Source organism: Leucopleurus acutus (assembly GCF_964270905.1).
Source record: "Leucopleurus acutus genome assembly, chromosome: 6".
NCBI lineage: Eukaryota > Metazoa > Chordata > Mammalia > Artiodactyla > Delphinidae > Leucopleurus > Leucopleurus acutus.
This window is the reverse complement of record NC_139149.1, coordinates 57,500,313-57,523,906: the sequence shown is the minus strand read 5'-3', so window position 1 is coordinate 57,523,906 and position 23,594 is coordinate 57,500,313. Positions and strand designations below refer to the sequence as shown.

At 49.0% G+C, this 23,594-nt stretch overlaps 1 protein-coding gene across 2 annotated transcripts in view; it reads right to left on the bottom strand.

Moving 5' to 3' along the window:
- GAD1 (glutamate decarboxylase 1) overlaps nt 1-21,265 on the bottom strand; it is a gene marked incomplete at both ends in the record, with an annotated part of 37,786 nt that extends 16,521 nt beyond the window's left edge. The window contains 6 exons of one of the 2 annotated variants that reach the window (XM_082841409.1): nt 84-120; nt 5,358-5,448; nt 10,391-10,633; nt 11,974-12,132; nt 17,753-17,815; nt 21,184-21,265. In XM_082841409.1, coding sequence (XP_082697535.1) covers nt 84-120; nt 5,358-5,448; nt 10,391-10,633; nt 11,974-12,132; nt 17,753-17,815; nt 21,184-21,265 — 675 coding nt within the window. Of the gene's footprint in view, nt 1-83; nt 121-5,357; nt 5,449-10,390; nt 10,634-11,973; nt 12,133-17,752; nt 17,816-21,183 lie in introns of those variants that run through there. The other variant, XM_082841408.1, reaches the window with a different exon arrangement.
- Nucleotides 21,266-23,594: the final 2,329 nt, after the last annotated feature.

The window sequence follows — 23,594 nt, the reverse complement described above, 5'->3', positions numbered from 1 at the left end:
GAGGAAGACCCTTGGAAATCATGTGTTCAGTTACCATCACCTCTGGAGGTCACAATCATGCTTTGGTTCTGCTCTGAGCCCCATCACCGTAGCAACCAACACTCCCTCATGTCTGATGGCCTGATAAAGGAAGAAGAAGAGAAGGGTTCCTGGTTTAGCCTGTGCTGCTGAGTGTACCAAGGGGCAAACTCATGATGTGGTTCTAACCATTCTTGAACAAATGCGTTATCAACAGTGCCACTGATTGTTGGAAATGTTGGAATGGCAAAAATGTTTGCATGGTGAAGAGGTACTGGTGGCAGTGTGTGTGTTTAAGTCTCACAGCACCAAATGAGAAGGCTCTCTAGGGTAAGGCAAGGAACCAATGGAATCATACACCATAATATCAGAACCTTATCAAGGATTGGATGAAAGCTGGACCAGAGTCAAGTCAGTGCAGGAACCACATGGGGAAGGGAGAAAGGATGGGGTTGAAGGCCAGAGGGTTGGTCCACTTCAGGATTTGAATCAATTTAGGGCCGAGGTTTGCATGAATTAGTCTTCTTACCAGGAATATGGCTATTACTCTCAGGATCAGGAGGAAGAGTCTAGAGAGTTTGATCGTGGGATTATCTGATCTCATCTATCTCAGGTTCCTTACTTATGCCAGGTTCCTGATTCTGAAACCTTTCTTTCAGTTCTGTTCAACAAATATTTAATGAATGACTATTTTCTTCCAAATGGCTTTTTACGTACTGCGGAGACAAAGATGTCATAAGACACAATTCCCAACCTTGAGGAGGAAGCTTACTAGGATGAATCCAGCATCTTGGCCTTAGCTGCATCCTATTTGACAGTCCCTGCCTGGGTCTGAAGGATCAGTTACCCCACAGCTAACACCAAGCTTATTCCGATTCGTGACCTTAGTCCTGACACCCTCTCCTAGAAGCTGGTAGATTGCCCCACGGCTGTTGATCCTCAGCCAGACCTGTCACATGGGCTAACGTTGTGCCCCCATTCCTGACACTTCCTCTGAACTTGCCTTCTCATCCTCGGCCGTGTTTACAAGTGGGAGTCTGCCTGCATCCAGAGCCTTAGAGAAGACCTTGAAGTTCACCCTAGAGCAGTGGTTCTTAACTTAATTGAGATCACAGACACTTTTGGGACTCCTAGGAAAGCTATGGTCCCTCTCTCCAGGAAGAAAATGAGGATATGCACATCATTTTGTATACACTTTTAGGAGAGTCTCCTCTTGCAACTGGGACTCCAGGTTTGGTACCCCTTCCGTAAATGACAGATGAAAGTGGATAAAGGCAAGAGATGAAAGGTCAAATATGGATTCAGAAGAAGCTAGTTTGATGCTAAAGTCATAGTACAAGATGACATTTCAGAATCGGAGGATAAGAAACTAAACCTGCTAAAAGCTCTAGGTTGAAGCATAAGAACATGGGATTGAAAGTAAGGGTTTAAAAACAGTATGATTGTGACATTCAGGGAGTGACACTAAAGGAGAGTTTTTATATTCTGAGTAGGGTAGTGAGTCAGCCCTGTTTTAGTAGTTCAACTCACCTTCCCAGCGGGATTAACGGAGGCAAATTGATTGTTAAGCTGATTTTCTCTGATGGCAGAATCTGCTGGTTGCTAACCAGTATCAAAATTTCCCTTCCTTCATTCAATTTTATTTGGAGTTGCAGTTCATCCAGATCAAAGACTGTATTTTCTAGCCTCCCTAGGTGTGGCCATTGGATTAAGTTCTAGCTAAAGAGATGCTATGAGAAATGTCTTGTGGAGCTTCTGAGAAGGTTTCTTAGAAGGAAAGAGTGTGTTTCCCTTTTGCCCTTCCTCCTTCCCTCTTTTCTTTCTTTCCTTCCTTCCTCCTTCCTCCCTCTGCCTGCATTCCTTCCTGAGATCTGGAACACATAAATGATGGCTGGAACTCCAGCAGCTAGTTTGCACCATGAAGTAACTTTGAAGATGAGAGCCACATGCCTCAGTATGAACCAGGAAGGCACAAGGATCCTGCATCCCTGGTGACTGCCAAACCAGGAACTTCTTTAACGAGAGGAAGAAATAATTTTCTATGTTGATTCTCTAACTTGACACTCCTCTTAGATTTTATCCTCCTTATGGATGTGATGGGTGGCCCATCTCTACCTTAAAAGATAACACACCTGAGGGGGAGCTTAGTGAGCCGCTTTGGTGTCCAGAGAGGATGAGAGACAGAAACAAAAGAGCTGGGAAGTTGAAGGGAGGGGTTGCAAATGGCAACAGTGACCTATGGGTTGGCTGCCTTTCCTGGGTGTGTGCATTGTACCTTGTATACACTGGGCACTTAAGACTGGTGTCTGTTTTAGTCTTCAGAATCACTATGTAAGGTGGATACAATTATTCTTCATTTTTCTGAAGAAGAAACTGGGGTTCAGAGAAATTCAGTGAGTTGTTTCAAGATCTCACATGTAGGATGTTTCCAAGCTGGAATTCCATGTCCTTTACATCACAGTTGCTTTTCTATGACAAATGAGAACTACTTACTGCAGGCTCCTCTGTAACGACCTGCCTACTAGTGTAAAATGACTGATAACCCCCATAGAAAATTTCTCCTGTGTAATTTCTATGAAAATAAAGTGCGAGATACTTGAAATCATAACCTCCTAACAGAGGGCTGTGATAGATCTTGCCACTAGGATTATGTATTACCGTCAGGTGCTTGAGGGTAGGCTGTTGTTTACACCTGCTCGGTGCCCGTGTTTTGGAAGAAAAGAGCTGTACATGCCATGGCCAACTACACATTGGTGACGTTTTCTTTGCATCTTCACTGAGTCCTAGCTTGGAAGAATATATCTCGAAGCTGAATGCACAGGTGGGTGTGAAAGCATGGGCATAAATGTTCCTTCTATTCTAACCATCAGATACCTTACACTTTGCCACTTGGATTAAAATATTGGATAGTTCTTTTAGGGAGAGTATACTGAGGAATGCAGTTATTATTCTCTATTACCAGTGCCATCCAAACTCAATGAAGTACAGGTCCAAAAAATGAGTGTATCACTAATTAAATCCTACTCTGCCAAAAAAGATCCTTTTGCCATTCTTTCCCAGGCCTATTATGAACACTGTTCCCAGCTGGAGAAGGACTTGTCACAAGGGAGCAAATTTCTGCATAACCTCCTGACAGTGCTGCCACAGTTCATGATCTTCCAGGGGAACTGGCTTAGAACAATTTCTAGATAATAGTTATTACTTCTTCAGACAATGCCTTGTCTCTAGAACTGACAGAAACTATTTCAGTATTTTAAATAACCTTTGCTATCGATCTGTTGGAATCGGATCATATTTTATAAATATCCACTGTTCAGTACAGCTGCAATTACTATGTGCCATTTAGTTGGACTGACCTTGACCTCAGATGGTTGGGCAATATTTTAGTGCTTCATATGGCTGAGCTGAGGTAAGGGAAGAGTAAGAGACTTTCATTTTATGAACACATACAAAAAAAAAAAAAAAAAAGGAGAATTTGTGAGATTTCCCTGGTTAAAGAAAAGTCTTTTAGGAGAATATGTGGTCATAAATGATTCAACGGGGTGAATTCCTTTTATTTACCTTGAGACTGAGCTATATATATTAGGAAATCACAGCTGAGAGGCCTACAGAATACACACTTAAAGACACTGGGTGAATTTGGTGCCTATATTAATAAGGGTACTTGGGCCTTAATGGGTATGTACCTTTTACTCTATTTTTCTCATTTATTTTCTAAATAGTTAAGTTTTTTTTTAAAAGCTGTACTTTCTAATTAAAATCATTCCTTAGTGTGAGATGTTTCAGTTAAACATTACTGTCTTTTTTCAAGTTATAATTAATATATTATGTCTGTGCTTGCTGATATATTTTTATCTCACAAACCATAAACATAAAGACTGCAAAGGGGAGTTTTTTTGTTTAGGAGATCATACAGGTGATTGTATCTTTGACCTGAATTCCTCCCAGCCCTTCAGAGCCTCAGTGATCCAACATGAACATTCTGTGAAGTTAACCTTGACTTGCAAGTAGGGAGCAGGAAAACCATTTGACTTCAATCAATTTAATCTTTTATGCCTATTAGTACTAATGGTTTCACTTGTCACATTTGCTTTTTAAATGTTGTTGTTGTTGTTTTAAATTAGCAAACAAAGCAGGAGGCCTTAATTAATAGAAACTTTTCTGAATGTAGTTAAGTATTTTGAGTCACAGCATTAAACATCTTTGGAACACACACAAATCAATATATAAGTTTAAAATGCCCTTTCAGGTTCTGTGGCTGGTAGTAGTTTAAGAAAAATAGAATACCTTGAACTTTAATAACTTACATTCTATCTTGACGTCAAATGGAATTTCTCATTTTAAATAATACCACCCTTTCACCTAAATTCATTTTTCAAATCTACTTTACCATGAACTAAAAAGTGTACGGTTATTTTCCAAATATTTCCACAGTGACTAAAACCCATATAATTTTTATGTAGTTATTTTTAACTTATTGCGATAACCTTGTTTTATTATTTCCCTCTGGACACTTTCATAGAATGTGGTACCACTGTCTGGATACATAGTGGTAAAACATAATCTTAGCGTTGAAAGAAAAGACAGTACTTAGTAGGCTACGATGCCCCTCCATCAACTTGTAACCTGTCCTTGTCTCCAAAGATGGCACGTTGTGTGTAGAAGAAACTGTGGGGTGACTACCAGAAGACTACCCAGGTATTACTTGCACACACAACCCTCCTACCGCCAGGACCTTAGAGACAGTTTCAAATAAATTTACAAGAACTTAGAAACAAACAAAGGCTTTGCCTACTCAAGTATGAAAAAAATTTCACATTCAGAAAAACAGTTATTTTGAAAGGGATATATAATTCCTTTCAAAGGGATATCACTACATGAATTGTTTTAGAAATTTTAGTTGAACAATAGGCTGATCAAATTGGTTTGTGGCTTTATGGCCTCTTTAATTATGAAGAAATATGACCTAAATGATAAGGAGCAATATGCTTGGGTGGGAAAATGGACCAAGATTATATCCCAGAACATGATCTCTTTAAATATATCATTAAGAAATATGGAGTCTTTTAACATGAAGTTTCACACTAAACTTTGAAAGCTAGAGTCATGACTTCTTATGACCATGCTCTTATTAAACTGCATTATTCAATTAAAAAATAGTTTATCAAGTATCTACCTTTAACTCAGAACTGTGATAAACCTAGAAGATTTTAAGAGAAAAGATGACTAGGGCAAACTGTAATAAAATTATTATAGAACCATTGGAATTGGACTTTTAATACAACAAGCCATACTCAGACATCATGTTTGCTTACGTGGAAATAATATGTGGGACTTACATATTGGTATTGGCAGTTGATGTCAGCCATTCGCCAGCTAAACCAATGATATCCAATCCAGTGGAGAGTTGGTTGAAAAATCGAGGATGACCTAAAGAGGTAAGTAACAGACAAGCATCAAGGCAAATCCAGATTTTTCAAGCTGTCTTCAAATCAGAAGGTCCACTCCACTAGGCCACAGTGATGGGACCTCTATCCCAATGGTCTCATAGGGCTGCCCAAGAATACTGAAGGAAGGGCACGTTGACCCACCCTATACCAACCTTTAACATTGAAGATGTCTCCCAAACTTACATGTTTCTAAAGCATAATGCTTTTCAAGTAAAAGAAATCCAATGTCATAAAACAAGTAATCTGTCCAGTATCATTGATTTCCAGATGAGCTCCTCTGTTGTATTTTTTAAAATACAAATCTGGATGTGGTGGTCCTGTTTTTCTCCATAAATATTTCAAATTTTAACTTAACACCTCAAGCTTTTATTCTCCAAATCAAGGTATGCTGAGGGAGGAGGAGAGGCCGCAGGCCTCAGAAGGGGTCAGTGGCTCTGTGAACCGAACCAAGCCCAGGGTGAGTGCCAGCTCTGAGGCTGATGCCGAGGCAGCCATCACTCCCTGGGCCTCTGTGTCAGTCAAATACGACGCCAAGCATTGGTGTGTTTTGCCCACATATAGTCAGGTGACTGTTAAACTAGATGTATTGCTGAGATGACCTGGCATCTGCTCTGTGAACCAGGGGCAGACACAACCTCATTCACTCATTGACTTGTTGATAGAATAAGTTTTATTATTATGTAACTCAAAAGTCCTTTTCAACCTACTCTATGCTTTATCAGGCTTTGTTCTCAGCAAATTCAGGATTATCGCCAAATTTTGGCCAACTTGGCGTTCACAGAAAAACTCAACCCCATACAGCAGGCTTGGCCTGGCTGACACGAAGGCGCCAACGCAATAGATTATCCAGGGGTGTGTGACAGAGAACTGGTGTTAGAAAGATGTGCTGACTGCTGTGTTTCCAGAGGAAATTGCTTTTGCCTCTGAAATAACTGTCAGAGAGCTAATGTTGGAATGTTCCTGGTCTAAGTCCCCTCTCTGAGGAAGTATATCCTTCCCTCCTTGCGATGAGGACTCATTCAGAACATCTAGACTAGGACTTCTTATAGCAGAATATACAGATCCCCGCACCTCAAGAGTCCTTGAAAAATAATACTGATCTTTAGAAAGAATAAAAGAAGCATAAACAGTAAGCTTGGTGTAAATTCAAGCCCAGATTCCAGACATTCATGTAGATTACTCTAAATAGCTTAAAATAGTCCATTTTGCTCTACTTGGCTCAGTGCCAACAAAATCTATGCGATCTCCTACAACGTAACTAATTTTGTTGAAGTCCATTTAAATATAAATATGTATGTACATATATATAAACATACACGTGTGTGTGTATATATATATACACGCACACACACACACAATACCCATTTGAAAACTTTTAACGACAAACATTTCATTTTAAGACAAGATTGAATGATAAATAAATGCAATCACACCATTTGACAATGTATCAAAAGCACATCGCATAGCAGAGACAAAAGGTGGACACGGACAGACAGACAGACTGATACAAATACCCTCAAACAAAAGCGAAACAGTATCTCATGGTCTATTAAAATATAAAAGGACACAAAGTCCGCCCAAACCTTACTTTCCTCTTATGGCTATAGCTTAATGTCCCCAAAATCTCATACCAGAATTTCTATCAAGCAACAAAATGACCTAGTTTAAATTTCAATTTCAACTGTCTATAGTCAACAAAAATACTAACAGATTGGGCTTCCCTGGTGGCGCAGTGGTTGAGAATCTGCCTGCTAATGCAGGGGACACGGGTTCGAGCCCTGGTCTGGGAGGATCCCACATGCCGCAGAGCAACTAGGCCCGTGAGCCACAACTATTGAGCCTGCGCATCTGGAGCCCGTGCTCCGCAACAAGAGAGGCCGCGATAGTGAGAGGCCCGCATACCGTGATGAAGAGTGGCCCTAGCTTGCCACAACTAGAGAAAGCCCTCGCACAGAAACGAAGATGCAACACAGCAAAAATAAATAAATTAATTAATAAACTCCTACCCCCAACATCTTCTAAAAAAAAAAATCCACATATAAAAAAAAAATACTAACAGATGATAGACGTGGTACTGAGCAGCACATGGCTTAGAGTCAGGCTGGAGAGAAAGAAAGAGTAATTTTTTAAAGTAAAATTTTTGAACAAATAAGCTTCAAAAAAAAAAGAGATGCAGGAAGAAATTTATTGATTAAGAGACATATTAAGCAATTGCAATGTGGGGGACTTTTGTGGATCTTGACTCAAACTGTAACAAAATAAAACATTTATGACATTCATGAGACAACTGGAAATTGGAACACTGACTAATATGTGATATTAAAAAATTATAAATTTTTTTGGATGTACCAATGATAATATGTTTTTTTTTGAGTCCTTGAGGATAAAAAATATTTATGAATGAAATAATATTATGCTGGAGATTTGCTTCCATATAGTATAGAAGAGAGGGGAGTGGGTGGGGTGTCAGGTGAAACAACACTGGCAAGAGCTACTAATAGCTGAAGCTGGGTGTTGGGTATACTGGGTTCATGACACTGTTTTATTTTTGTATAAGTTTAAAATTTCCATGATAAAAAGTTCAAAAAAGGAAAACTAAGGAAGTCAGCATGTCTACTGTGACTGAGGGCTGACTAGCGTTTCTCTCAGTTCTTGGAGAATGTATATACATTGGTTCCTTTTTCAGAAGTCTTTGTTAATTTGTAGGGAAATTTCCAAAGGCCATCATCATCCCTCCACAGACGCTTCCCAGATTAGTATGTTTTCATTCTAAAACCCTATTCATTATTCTGGCTGTGCATTAATACTCTTAAGAAATATCTTCCACTTCCATTGCAGAATACCTGTGGGTTTACTCTATTGCTCCAGTAACTACATCTAAACTACAGACCAGCAACTAGGAAATGTGTTTTCCCATGAAAGCAACAGTACACTTTGCCAGGATCAACACCCTGTGATGCAGGTTTCACATTGCCTGAAGACTATGAACACTACAAATGCAAATATCTGCTTCTAGAAGCTGCTCTGAAGAACTGGGATGAATGGCTCCAGGCTAAGTATCTAATTGGATTCACACACTCGACTCTAGTAAGAGACCATGCTTCTCTGACCACGTGATACTTCAGTTTTGTAGGCGATATGAGTTGCTATTATGACAAATCCATGTATTTTTCTTTGAGGGGCAACACTATTCTGAGCTTCATGATAAACGTACATGGTCTTATCTCTCTGATAAAGTGTTTGTGGTGTGAACTGACAAAATAAAAATAGTGGACCAAAGCTAGTCAAGCTAAAACATACACAGAGAACTCTTTTTTTTCCTAGCCAAATAACAACTTCATCTCCACCAGGAACAGATTAGCCATCAGACCAAGGTGAGATGTAACTAAATTGATGAGCATGTTTTTCTTTAAAAATCAAACACAGACTCTATAATATAATTGAGTCTTGTCCATCCTGCAGTTATTCAAGAAAGCTACACCTATACCAGTGGTGTTGGCAGACTTTAAAAGCTGTTTGGGATTCATTATTTAAAAATGCCTCTTTGGCCAGCCTCGTTATTTCATTATAACCCTTGTTTTTGACATCCAATAGCCTTACTCAGTCCTATTACAACACCCTCCCCAGTCATATCTTCAAATGACTAGGAAGAGTGAGCAGGATAATAAAGGAGAGAGAGAGAAAGAAAAAAGAACAAGAGGCTACCAGTCATGGCGTCAGGGGCTCCTGTGTGGGGACAACCATGCTATGGACTGCCAATTCCTGTACATCAGTCTGCCCAAGGGCTCAGGAGAGCCAGGCTGCAGTGGGGAAAGACGGTAGGGAGAAGAAACCACTGCTTGATTCCTAGGCTTAGAAAGAGCCAGACAGAGATCCCAAAAGTCCTTGAACTTGAGGCAACTGGAGAGTAACTACTTGGCCAGGATTGCTGAGTAGAGAGAGTTCCTATAACGTGGAAAGGAGGCAAGAGGGCGTCCTCCGGGGCTCCCTGTTGGAGATAGGATTTGGTGCCTCAGGGTACCTGAACTCCAGAGGATGGAGTAGAATGCAAAGGGTGTGTAAGTGTGTGGCTTTGGGGCCTAGCAAATAGAGGGTGTGGGGGGTTGAACTGTGTCCTGTAAGAGATATGTTCAAGTGTTAACCCCTGATTCCTGTGACTTTATTTGGAAATAGGGTCTTTGTGGATGTAAACAAGTTAAGATGAGGCCATACTGGATTAGGGTAGGCACTAATCCAAAGAGGAGAGAAACCTGGACACAGACTCTTGGAAAATGTCACGTGAAGATGAAGGCAAAGATTGGAGGGATGCATCTACAAGCCAAGGAATGCCCACAACCATCAGAAGCTGGAAGAAGCAAGGATGGCTCCTTCCCAAGAGTCTTCAGAGAGAGCACGGCCCTGCAGACACCTTGATTTTGAACTTTTAGCCTCCAGAACTGTGAGATAATAAATTTCTGTTGTCTTAAGTCACCCAGTTTGTGGTAATCGGTTGTGGCAGCCCTAGGAAACTAGTACAGAAAGAAAAGGAAATGGGCCCAACTGTCCCCAGTTTCAGGGACAGGCAAGGGTCAGATTTATCAGAATGAAGCAGGCATGAAAATGGAAGCGGGAGAAGAAGTAGAGAATGGATCATTCTGCTCTCTTTAGGTTGTGAATAGCCTCAAACCAAGAATTAAAACTCTTTATACAGAACTTGACACAGCACCATGTGTCTGTATCTTTTAAATCTATTTTGACAACAATAAATAATGATGGGATTTTGTCACTGAGTCTGGTGGTTCTGAGGTCATGGAGCGCTTTGCTGCCTTCCTTCACCCGGGTTTGTGTTTCTCCTTCAAAATGACTTTGACATCCCGGCAATTGGCAAAGGTCTGACGCAGGCCGAGGTTGCCACTGCGTGTCCACCTGGCTCTCACCCTTACCTGTGCGGACGCCATATTTCAGGGTGTCTCTGCAGTCAACCAGGATCTGCTCCAGGGACTCAGGGTGGTCAGAGAGTTCCAGGTTGAAGCCCTCCATGCCTTCCAGCAGCTGGTGGGGGTGGTGGAAGTCCAGCACCTTGGTGGAGCGATCGAATGTCTTGCGGACGTAGTTGAGGAGTATGTCTACCACCTCCAGCAGGAACTGCACAGTTTGCTCCTCCCCATTCTTAGCTGGAAGCAGATCTGGTGGGGGGAAGCCCATAAGGGGTTATCACCTGACTCCTATCCGGATTTCCTCAGTCAGCTTAGAAATCCCTAACATCCGTATCTTTAAAGGACTGATTTTCTTCCAGGATATGCATGCATTGACAATCTGACGTACCATCTCCCCAGAACAAGGTACATCGGCGTATACACAGAAGCGCTGTGTATATTCTCTGGGGGTTCACAGAGTTTCTGATAGTTAGGCTGCTCTTAATTGAAACGCTTTGAGAAGTCACGAGCAGCCTCCCCTGCAGTTATCCATTTGGGCACCTGTCAGGCGTGTGATGGACGGGGCATCTGTCTTGCTCCCCTAGTACCAGGTGTGTCTCTGTACATCTGGCTCAGATACTGGGCTTTCGGTATGGTGTTATGATGTGCTTGATCTGTTGCTGGTGGCGGGTGAGGCTTCTGTGGGTAGAGGCTGAGGTCACACCGAAGAGGATGGTTCTTTATGTTGTCCTTGGACAGAAAACTAGAACTGGAAAGTGGGGCTCAGGAAGGTGGGAGAGGGAACTCCTGCCCCTCTCTTGACCTTACCTTTTAGGGCTTGGCCTCTGGGATGCCAGAAGGTGACTCTGGGTTCCGGCCTGTGTTAGGTAGAGTCAGGCTGGGGGGTAGCCAGGGGGGAAAGCTGTAGGGGGCCCCAAATGAAGTTGTCAGCCATAGCTCAAGAACAGACTGGCTGTATATAATGCTCTGTGTCTATTCTTTGGATTCTCTCTCCAAGGTTTAGTGAATCTTGTTTTCTGTTCTGGTTTGGCCTCCATGGCTTGTGGGGAGTTCATGGAAGGGGGAGGGGGGAGGGGGGTGGGTTTACCTTCGAGCTGGTCATGAAAGACTGGGAAAGCAACTCCTGAGACTGTTGTTGTAGGGGCAGCGGTAATGAGTGAAAGATCTTCAAAAGGAAAATGACCTTCAGGACAGCACTTGGTCATGAGGCCCAGCTACACAGCTTCCTACAGGGTGCTTTTGTTGTTGTGGACACCACCCTTGGAGGATAAATGCTATGGAGGGAATCGCTGGATTTTCTTATATGAAAGATTTCTTTGGATTCTGAGATTCTATGACTGTGTATTCGTCCCTGCAAGTATCTTTAGAGTTGGCTGTTTTACAGATTGCCCTCATCCAGCTTTCAAATGATGGAGACCTGGGCAACAGGGAAGGAGGGAGTATATTATATTCAAATGTTGGGAAGGCAGTTTCATGATGGTTCAGAGAGAATGGCTTTTTTTTGTAAAAGAAGCAAGGTTTCAGGAAAAAGTAAAGAAACTCCAATAAGCAACCTACTGGATAGCACTAGGGCTGGGGGTGGGGACTACCTCGAGCAAACAGGTTGGAGAAGTCGGTCTCTGTGCGCTGGAAGCGGCCATCCCTGTCGCTGTTTTCACAGGAAAGCAGATTCTTGGAGGACTGCCTCTCCTTGAAGGCACTCACAAGCCTGCTCTTCTCTTCCAGGCTGTTGGTCCTTTGCAAGAAGCCTGTAGCACAAGAAGCTGGGTCAGAGGAAGGGCACCAAACTCCCAGGCTCGGAGGGTCTGCTGCTGGCCCAGGTCGACTCTCCAAGCAGGGTTCTCACTTTTCCCGAATAGAAGCCGAGTGTCTGTTTTATATGTAAGGGCTCTGGCACTGCTCGCCTCCAGGCGGGGAGGGGGCAGTACCAAGTGTCATCAGTGGCGCAGACCCAGTCATGCAAGAGAGAAAAACAGTAAGTGAAGCCCATTCTCCTCTCTGAACATGACAGTGAATGCAGAATTAAGTCAATTGGACAGCTTCCACTCCAGTAACCAGCCCCAGGATGGGGTTTTAAGGGAAGGGACACAAACGGAGAGGATGCTGCCAGCTCTGGGTTTATGGGCTGTGCAACCAGAGGGAGGAGGGGGTGAGACCAGCACTGAGGATTGGGGAAGATGCTTTCCTTGGGCTCCAGGTAAATGTTACCAGGGTTGAATGTAAGTTTAATTTTTCTCACCCAAAACTGAAGGGCAGCTTTCCCTGTACCACCCCCTCTCCTTAAATAAAGGTATTGGAGAAAGAGACAAGAAAGCCTAAAATCTTATGTGTGGTGACATTTAATTCCATAAATACTTATTGAGCACCTATTGCGGAAAAGGACTTTACTAAGCATTTAGGACCAGGGACAGGTAAAGATAAATGAGACAGAGCCCCTCTTCTCCAGGAGCTTGCAGACTGGCAGATGGTGACCAACAATGTAATAAAGCTAGACAGCCATCCAAGAACTCCACAGAGATGAGCTCTGAGCCCAGGGTGGGAGTCAAAGCACCTCCTCCCTGCCCCTCAGAAGGAGCGGAAATCTCTCCTGCCTGAGGTGAGCAGTGCAAACACTACCAGTGGCAAACCCAGAAGCAGGCTGAGCTGAAAGGGCTGAGGCTCTGCCAACCAGGAGCACACTTCCTCTCTCAGTACCTCCACCTGTCCCTTCTGGGGCTCGGGACCTGCGGACCCACTCCTTCCCTCAGCATCTCCTCCAATTCGGCCTCAATCTTAGTCTGAAATGCAACACCCTGAAAAGAGGAAGGAAGTTCTAAGCTTCTTGGTGACCCCAAAGCTGTATTTGTAGAGACCAAGATCCTTGGGGAGTCACATACGTCACAAGGCAGGCTTGGAGGAAAGTCCCGGGAGGTTCCACGAGAGGCAAGTTAATCTGGGGAATTCAGCTTTACTTCCCCAGGACTGCAATTCAGTGTTGAGGGGTGGAGGAAGGAGGGGTGCAGGGGGAAAGTTGCAGTGATTAGAATCCTCCCACACACAGAAGCAGGGTCTATTTTTGGAGGGAAGAATAGGAAGGCAGAGGCACCAGGCCTTTCATTGTTCTCAGCACCTTTAAAACTTATCACTAAAGCTCTAAAGGACATCAGAAGGGGGAAAATACACTATAATAGAGCTCCACACTTGGATATAAAGATGGGGGGTGCATCCTCCCCTTCACCTCTGCTCCTACTTTCTGAATTCCTCCTCCAAATCCCCAGAGTCCAAAATGAGAAGCTAGCACTCATTTGCCAGAGGGATGCAGTATCACCTGGCTTCTGAGTGAGACCGCCCCCCTCCACCCAAACAGGCAGCAGTGGAATTTGTTTCAGACAGGCTGAAAAGACCAAGTCCACATGCCCTAATGGAGGTGAGGTCTTGCCCAGCTGAACTCCTGCTCTTTAGGTCTCTGACCTCTGGTCGGTTTTGACTCACTCCCTGGGAAAGTCTCTGCCTTGAAACCCCTTAGCAACTCCTTTCCTAGGTGGCAAAGGACCTAGGACCTGCATTTGGGCTTTGGATATTATCTCCAAAGGAGTTCTTCTCACAGGCATTCCCAGAGGTGTCCTGATAGGAATGAAAGATGCCAATTACGACACTTTAAACCTGCATCCCATTCCTGGACCATACTTCCTGGAGTGCACAAGGAATTAGTGTTTTCTATACATCTTATAACTATCCTATGCAAAGCACACTTATATTGCATTATAATTTGCTAATATTAATTTGCTAATATAAACACTTAATGGATATTATTTTTGGAATATCACCTTTCTGGAAGGTAGTTGTTTTCTAAAATATTGGGAGCCTCAAAAATAAGGTCAAGGAGCCAGGCCTCTCTGGGCTCTGAGAGGCTCTGGAAGTTCGTATGCTTCTCCAAGGATAATGAGGCGGTGGATGACATTGAGGTCAGTGCTTTGATGACCTCCCTGGCTAGCAAGGGTTCCTGGAAGCAGAGGTCCCTGAGACTAAAGCAGACTGTACTCCCTTTTGCTCTATACCTCAGCTATAAGGACCTAGTTTAAGGTAACTTAGCTGAACATTCTTAAGAGGCAAAGAGGCAAGCGGAGGGGAACCGAAGCTGCGGTGAGCTTTGGCCCGGTCGTAGCACCCTGGCTAGCTTCCACCTATGAGCCGAGGGGCGATCCTGCGGCTGGTCCTCACAGCTGCCCCCAAACTCAAAGGCCTAATCAGCCCTGTGAGGGGGGGAGGTGTGAGGAACTAGAGCACCTGGTTCAAGCTGGTTGTTTCCAAGTGGGGTTTCAAACTGAGCCTAGCATAAGGGCACCTGGCCAAGGGGGCAAGTGAGGCTTGAAGCCCAACCCCTTTGCTGTCTCTCACCAAGCTGTAGCATGGAGTTGCATCTCCCTAGAGGAAGGGGCTCTTTTCCTGATTTTTCTGGGCTATAAGTACCCTGCCAGATCTCTCCCCCACCTCAAACTGTTTTTTTTAATTTCAAGAGAAGCCATAATAAATGCAGAATATTTGAAATGTATATTTAAAAGTTGGTGACTGACACAAAATTAAACACACACACAAACACACACACTGCATGGGCTAAATAAAACAGCTCAGGGGCTGTAACTGGCAGCCAGTCTGGGACCTCTGAATACAGAAGTGATTGAGGCCCAAGGACACACTGGGAAGTTAGCAGAGCCCAGAGCCAGAACTCAGGGCTCCCTGCATCTCCTTCGATTTAGGTCATGCTATCATGCCTGTAGCCACCCGGCTCTCTACCTCTTGGCAAGACCCTGGGTGTCTTCTGGCTGACTGCTTTCCCACGGGATTCTGCCTCCGGAGCTAAGGGTTACACTGGTGAGACCAGGGGCCTTCCCTGCAGCTTTGTCTTCCTGGGGCGGGGGGAGGATCCAGGAGAGGGGGTAGGAGAGGGGGTGGGGTGGAATCTTGGCAAGGGCAATGGATGGGTCCCCCAGGGCAATGGATCTGGAAGTGAGAAGATGACCATTAGTCCCTCAACTCTCTTAAGGTGAAAGGTCAAACCAACCTGGAGAGTGTCAGGTCAAGAGGGCACCTTTCAAGCCCGTGAAGGTCTGGGATGAAGGGAGTGCGGGAATCTATGTGTGGAGGAGGGGAGGGGTCTGTGGATTCAAGTCAAAACCAAAGACTGCACTTATGCCTCCGGTAACTAGACTAAAATGGAAAGCCAGAGTTGGCGCAAAGTATGAAAAACAAATCCTCCTGTTGTTTTGTTTCCTTTCAGAATCAAACCTATTGTAAATCCTCCTAACCTGTGGCCCCCAAAGCATGTATATTAGCAGAAGGCAATTTCCCCTCAACACACTACCAGCCCTCTCCTGTCACAGGTGTTTCAGCTTTCCTGAAATTAATGTTGGGGAGGTGGGTAAAAACAGAGAAGAAACTCCCTGAGGATGGTATCCCCCAAATACCCAAGAGCTCTCCCTCAGGGGAAGCTGATGCAAACCTCTGTTCCCCAATTCCCGTACCCCTGTGCCTGGACATCTATTCCCGGACCCAGGGATGCTACTGCCCCTTTACCTTTTCGGGTCACTTCGGGTGTGTCACCGAAGCGGCGTTTAGACCTTCTCTTCTCCCCCGACCCTGAGGGTCTGCAGTCGGGGCAGCAGGGGGCACCGCCCAGGGCCGATGCCGGGAAGCGGGGATGGGGATGGATGAAGGCCGCTGGCTAGGCAGGCCTAGGACCGCGAGGAAAGCAGCCCTCACCCCAAGCCTCCCCCCACCCTGTCCTCGACCGTGGCGGGCGCCCAGGGCTCGCTCAGTTCTGCTTGCCCGGCTGCATGACAATGACGGCTGCTGAAGCCGAGCGCCGCGGCCGCCGAAGGGACCTGGCGCGAAACGGGCCATTAAGCCGGGAATGGCGGCTGGGAGAAGGGGGCTATTTATAGAACAAAGCTCGGCTGCCGCCAGCTGCCCCCGCGCGGGGACGCGGCCCAGGCCTCGCCCCGCGGGCCTCGCGTGCTGGGGAGAGGGCCAAACCCCGGGGCCTCCCCGCCGCAGGGCTGGGCTTTCCCTGCAAAACGGCTAGGTCCTGGAGTCGAGCAACCCTTCCTCACCGTAAAGCTGCTTCTGGGATCAAGGGGACAGAGCCCCAGAAACGCAGGGAGGGCGCCGCGCCGCAAGGCGGGGAAGGGAGGGTGACTCCAAAAGCTGCCAAGTAACTCCTCTCGCTCCGGCCACAAACTCTCTTCTCCCTGGGGCCCCGGGATGCAGGGCAGCTGGGAAGATCAGGCCCGGAGGCCACCGGCTCGCCGGCCCACTCTCGGGCGCTCCCGGGGCTGGGCGGGCGTGCCTACGCCTGCGCCGCCACTATCTCCAGCGCGCAGCAGCTGACGGATGGCCTTTTAATAAGCCCCTCGTTAATCTTACCCCGCCTCTCCACCCCCTGACCGGGGACGTCCGTATTTTCTGGCCCGATAAGGCTAGAAATTTTAGACGGTGAAATGTAGCAAGGAAAGCAAGTTCTCATTGTTCAGCCGGAGCCACTCAGCTGTGTCCCTTCGAACAAATCTCCCTTTTTCCTTAAAAAAAAAAAAATTACAGCCCTTGGGCGTTTTCATTTTAGATCCTTACGTCTCCGGAGAGCAGTTCTTTTTCCCGTCCAGCTCCCAGATCTATTTTCCTTCCTCTCTAGCAAATCGTGCCCGATACCCACTTTCCGTCTTGCGGCCCCACGCCCCCTCTGCCCCCTTTCCCTTCCCTCCTCTCCTTCAAGGGCAAGCTCCTCAAACCCTCTAGCTTGCACCGCCCGCACCTCCTCCAGGTAGGCCACCGAGGGCTGCAGGCAATCCATTCTCTTGGCCTCCAAGGCCTCAAAGAACGAAATTTGAATCCGTTTTGACATCTCGGGCAAAAATATCCAGCCGAGGAAGTCACTTTCAACGCGCGATGGTGGAGAGGGAAGGAATACGACGCGCCAGCTACCGTCTAAGGCGGATGTCTCGCCTTGGGCCTGCTCTCCAGTAAACCCGGACCCTTTTTATGCCGCCTTCGCGTCGCGTAGGCAGAGCGCCTGGGTCAGAACAGCCAAAGCGCCGGGCAAGATGAGCGAGGCTGTCGCGCGGGGGCGCTGTGCTCGCGCCCAGCTAGGGGAGCCCCGAGGTCTCAAGTAGCCCAGGGCCCCCCATCGGAAAAGGTCCCTCGGGGGCACGTCAGGAGAGGGCAGAGGAAGGTCAAGCCAGTAGAGGAGCGTCTCTGCCGGGCGTAGGGGCTGTAGACACTAGAAAACAGACCCAAGAGCCAGGATTCCCTTCCGCGTACGTCCCACTCTCCCAAACCCGCAAAGCCCGCTCGCCTCGCAGCCCCTTTGGGGCCCCAGCCGGCCCTTTCACTTACCACAGATCTTCAGCCCCAGTTTTCTGGTGCATCCATGGGCCACGCCGCACCAGGTGTCATACGCTAGAAACCAAGAGACGTGCGATCAGTGAGGCTCGACAGTCCGGCACCCGGTCGAGGGCAAAGGTTTTCTGGGGAGGGTAGGGGCAGGTCTTCGCCAGTGCGCCTCATTAAAAAGCTTTTTCCCGAAAGGAGCTAAGAGCCAGATCTTTGGGCCGACGGGGAGACTCGTGCCCCCCGAGACCCCATCACAGCCCCTTCCTGCTCCGACCTCGGGTACAGAACAGTGTCTCTGAGAGGCCACGCACCCAGCGCCCCACCCGCGGCTCCCAGCGACCACGATGGGGTAGCCGCCAAGGCGGGGTCGGAGTGGAACAGGGCTGACCACAGGTGCAAAGGGCCAGGCCCGGCTCCTCGAGTTGCCCAACACCCACCCGCAGGCCCTGTCCCTTGGTTTCCGTCCCGCAGACTCGAAGGGCGACCACAGCGGCTGGGAAAGGTAACACAGAGACATCTGGGACCAACACATCTCATAATTTCTTGGCGGGTCTCCAGCTGAGTGGCAGCTTAAAATAAACTGGCATGAAATGGGGTCGCGGAAGAGTTCAGGAATTAATTGGGTGAAAAATAGTATTTGACTAGATGGTCGGGCTGGCATGGCCGCTCTTCAGTGGGACCGGGGAGTCGGCAAGACAATAGTGCGCCTCGGGTCTCACCCCCTGCCCCCTCTTCCCAACATGCCCCTCATTAACCCTCCCCTCGGACGTCTCGGATCTGGAGCAGGCGAAGGCGAAGGGAACCAGACACTTTTTCTCCAAGTCTGAATCGCAGATTCAGGCGCTGCCGTGTTCTCAAACTCCTCAGCGTCTATCCTGCCCTCGGGGTTCAACTTCCAGCCAGAAGCACGGCGGTGCCTGCAGAGCCTGTATGCGAGCCGGTGTAGTGGGCCTAGCCTGAAATTCCCCTCGGATTCCTCATAGCAAGGCGCCTCCAATCACTCCCATCCCCCACCCCATCCGGGCCGGTGCCTTCAGCCGGGCGCGAGTGTTTGCTGCGATAAGGAGAGTGACATCCATTAAACCCGAGGCACAACAGAGCCCCAGCGGGGAGAAGAACTAGCCCGACGTCAATGAGAGAGCGTGTCACAGATGGAGTTCCTGCAACAGACAGTAGCAAATCGGGGCGAAAGCTAAACCCTAATAAAAATGCCTGGCAGGTAAAGAGCTATTTTCATCCGACAGAGTGCTTTCATTTTAAACGCCATCTCACCTAATCCTCATAACCCTAGGAAAAAAGAGGAGTGTTAATCTAAGACTCACTTTACAAATAAAAACACTGAAGCTCAGAGAGGCTAGGAGAGTTTTCCAAGGTCACTCAGCTGTGGCGTTGGAGTTCAGACCCATGGCACTGCCTTTTAGAGTTGGGGATTGCAGTGAAAGAAAGGGAAAGAGAGATGGGAAGAGGAAGTGAGAGAGATCCTTTGACGTAGCCAGAGTAGGGAAGACCGAGTGGCTGAGAACAAGGAGGAGGCGTCGCCGGAGCAAGAGGTCGAGTAAGGTTGTGCGAATTGAGCAACGCCACCTCCCAGGAGACCCTGGCGGGGCAGAGAAGCAGAGCCAGCTGGGCGGGCGAGGATGTGTCTGCAAGGGAGGGCAAGGATGGGTGGAGAGCCAGGCGTGCGCGCACAGCCTAGAATGCTCACGGCAGCTGGGCTGTCGGGGCCGACGGCGGCGTTCTCAGGACAGGTGCTGCAGGCTTTTCCTGGGCCCAGCTCTCGGCTATCTTCCCTCCGCCCTGGCAAATTCCGGGCGCGCCCGGCCATGAGCGAACTCGGGTCAGCTCCTCTGCTGGGTCTGGGACCCGCGGTTAGGCACATGGGCTCCGCTGCTGGCTGCCTCTGGGAAGTAGGGGCGCAGTAGGGGTTCAGGACTCGAGGGTGGGTGAACACAACGGCCGCCCACCCCTGCCAGACAGCAAAGAAAGGGGCAGGAAATGTGGAGAGAACTGGAAAAGAAATCCATCAGGGCCAGAGCAACAGACAAAGGCGCGCAGGCCTCCCGTTTCTCTTGGCCTGGTCCGACCAGCTCTGGTAGCCAGTGCCCGGCTCTCGCGCCACCAAGGCTGGCGGCTCTCCTGAGCCCCTCTTTGTTGTGTGGGTAATTGTAGCTTGCCTGGGGGGCTGGGGGAGGGAGCTGCAAAGGGAACTGGAACGCCGCCTAAGAATTTAAGAGAAGGCCTCCAGCCGGGAAGCCAAGGGCAGCACCTAGGGGTTGGATAGAGGGCTTACCTGATAACCCCCCCTGCGCCAACCTTCGTTGATGGGAACAATTGATGTTTTCTCAAGCTTCTAGAAAGTGCTACAAAAGCGAAGCAATGAGCTCTCCTTCTAACCACAATGCCATCCCTAAGCCCTTTTATATAGAAATTCTGGGGCCGTTACTATCCGGAGCTCATGGATTTGGAGGGAGCGCATTTCCATCCAAAGTGGAAAAAGGAAAACAATTCCCTCATCTCCACATCCCTACAAAGATGCTGGAAATCAATCTGAATTAAAGACAGGTTCTGGAAATGGGTTGAGTCGCCGCATGGAGCTAGGGGTGGGGAAGCATACATCTTCCCACCTGCTTTTATCTGGTTCCCCTTTTCTTCCTCTCTCTTCCAGAGGTGTTCATTGCTGACAGGTCTCCTGCCCTGGAGAAAAGAGAGGGCTGCTCTCTCCTACCGCCCTGTCAAACCTTCTGGACTCTTCCTGGTTCCCCACTTCTTGCCACTCAGGATGCTGCCCGCTTTTTTTTTTTTTTTTTTGTCTCTGAAATGTAATTGTCTAAAATGTCGAGGCTTAATCTCAAACCATTTTATGCTCCTTTCTCGCCCCTGGCTTCTTCCTCACTCGTCAATAGCTCGACGCAAATTTGGAGCAATTAGGGACCCCGAGTTTTCTAAAAGCTGCAATTAACGTCGAAATTTCCGCTGATTATAGAGTTCGAGCACAATGCAGGGGTAAAGGAGGGGGGGAGGGGTCAGATCTCGGCTCAACGAAAGCCGAAGACAGAAGACTCTATTCCCGCTGAGACTCCCAGCTCCTCACACCGCCCCTTGCGCTGACCCCCGTCGTCCCACCTAGCAAAGAAACCACACACAACACAACAAAAACAACACTCTCGCCGCGCGTCCTTCCCCCGCACCGAAGCCTCCAAGGATCGCCACCGCTCCGACCCTGCGTGGTTCCCACTGCGTTAGCGCCCTGGAATCGCCTAGCATCCCTGGCAGTCGAACGACCTTTGGTCGGGACCTGGGTCAGGGCCCCACTTCTTTCTAGCCTCCATCATCTCCGCGCTCCCCCTTCCCTTTCTGCCAGCGCAGCCTCCTCACGTCCCAGCGCCCCCATCTTCCCCGCAGTCCATTTGATAGGAAACTGGAGCAGGACCTACTTGTGGGGCGCAGGTTGGTAGTATTGGGGTCCGCTCCCGCGTTCGAGGAGGTTGCGGACGAAGAAGGGGTCGAAGACGCCATCTGCTCGGTTGTCCCCGGTCCTCTGCTGTCCGGGGTCCTCGGCCGGCCGGGCTTAGGAACAGGCTGCAAAGAGAAGCGAGAGCTGCACGGGGAGGGATTCAGGGGTCCGGCGCGCGGGAGGCGATTGAGCGGTCGGGGGCGCGGACGCTCCCGCTTAAGTCCGGGCTCAGGAGAGAGAGGCTAGAGGAACGGCAACCAGCGGGCTGGGTCGGGGTGCGCCGGGCTGGGGACGGGGGGAGGAAGAGACGTGCACGCGAGCTGGGGACTCGGGCGCCCGCAACGTAGCCCGGGGCGGCTCTCCAGTCTGGCGGCGGGGCGACCTGGAGCGCAGCGCTGAGACTAGAGGAGCCCAAGGCCAGTGCAGGTCGCGCGGGTGCGGGGGACTGGGCTAGGAGGGCTAGGGAGGCTCAGTGCGTGGTTTTCCAGCCTAGCCGCGACAAGCACTATTGGGCTCTCAGCAGCCGGCGGGCGGGCGGGCAGGCGGGTGTTGGCGGGGAGGAGGGCGCACGGGGCGGGCACGTCTGGTTCGGTGTCTGGTTCCCCTTGTTGTGTCTGGCTGATTCCCTGGAAAGAAGGAGGCTAACTGCTCCGGGGACCGGGGACTTTGGTGAGACAAGGTGAGAGGGAAAAAAGGTCCATGTCTTTACGTTCTCCCTCGGACTTGGCTGGGGTAGAAATACAGTCACCTTGTAGTCCAGACAGCCAGAAAGCAGCGAGTCGGAACCTCGCTTGTCTCCCTCTTGCCCCACCCGCTTTGAGTCATCTCGAAGCCAAGAACGGGGCTCTATCCTTGTTTCTGTATTTCCTCTCCACCCAACTCTCTGAGGTCCCCGGATTTCTAGCTGTACAGACCCGGAGAGGGTGAGAGAGGCAAGAAAGGGGAACGTCACCGGGGAAACGAACTTGCGCCCAGCGCGCGGGAGGTGGCAGACAAGGATAAGTGCGCGGCGCCCCTGCTCCGCGCTCGGCACTGGTGCGATGGCTTCCGAAGGCCAGGGGACAGAGAGTGCGGGCGAATCTGGGTACATCTAAGAGCCTGCAGAGTAGCGCCCGCCGGCCACGGCCTCCAGACCCTGCATAGGACTCCGCATCTAGCTCCGCGCGCGCACTCGCCCAGCAGAGCAGGCAGCGGGGAGGCCGGGGCTTCTGGGGAAGTAACAGGTTACCGCTCTGAGTCGCGCCTTCGGCTGCTGCTGGCCAGGAGCCCATTGGTGAGACCTGCGCTCGCAGCCGGGAGGCGGAGAGGAAAATCGCTCTCGCTCCACTTCTGCGCGAGCCTCAGCCTCTGTGCGTCCCCGGGGCATGAATCTCGCTGATGGGGATAGGATGATTGCGAAGGCTGAGGTCTCTGCGCCGCGCAGGAACGGAGAGTCAGGACTGGGGCGGGTGGGACGCACTCAGCTCGGGAGGGTAGATGGCAGACACTGGGGTGGGGATTGGTCAAGAAACCGCGGGTGAAGAGGACCCAGCTAACAGTCGCGGCTGGGTACTGGGAGGGTACGGGCGGCCGCGCGCTTACCCACCTAAGCTGGGAGACAGCAAGCCGTGCGCTCCGGTCGCTCTTCTGCGTAGCGCCCAGCAATCCGCCCGGCTCGGCCCGGCTCTGCCACAGGCGTAATCTGCCCGGCGTCACCTCCAGCTGCCGCCTCTGTTTCGCTAGCACCGTCCCGCACGGGAGCTCCAGGAAGAGAAAAGAGCAATCCGAAGAGGCGGCTTCTTGGCTTCGGGGGAGGCGGAGGCGGAGTGGGGAGGCGGGGACCGGCTCAGCAGGGGAATCACGAGGCCGCTGCTTGCGGGGGCAGCTCGGCAGAGCGGTGGGGCTCCTTGCAGGTGCCTGACCGCCTCTGGAGCTTTGTAGGGCGATTATAAATCCAGATCACGGGTTTGCGCCCGGAAAAAAAAAAAAAAAAGGAAGAAAGAGAAAGAAAGCAAGAAAGAAAGAGAAAGAAAGAAAAAGAAAGAGCCCTATGAGTAATCCAGACCGTACTCAACACGCTCTATTTTTTGAAATAGGCAGAGTGTCGGGTAAGGCGAGGCAAGAGAGAATTTCTATGAAGAATTCTGCCTCACTGAGCGCTTCTCCCTCCCTTTCTTCTCCCCCACTACCATATCTTCGAGAAGACAAGAGCAGTATCTTTGCCTCAATTACTCTCCCCGCTGTTCCTCCAGCTGTACGACCCCACGATGCCTCCTTGAGCGAAACTGCGTTCTGGGTCGTGTCCTTGCTGGCTCTCTACTGAGCCAGGATTGTCGTGAAAGCAAAGGAGGCAGAGACGAGGGGGGAACACTCAGACCCTAGAGGATTCCATCTCCTTTTCATTTCAGTTTC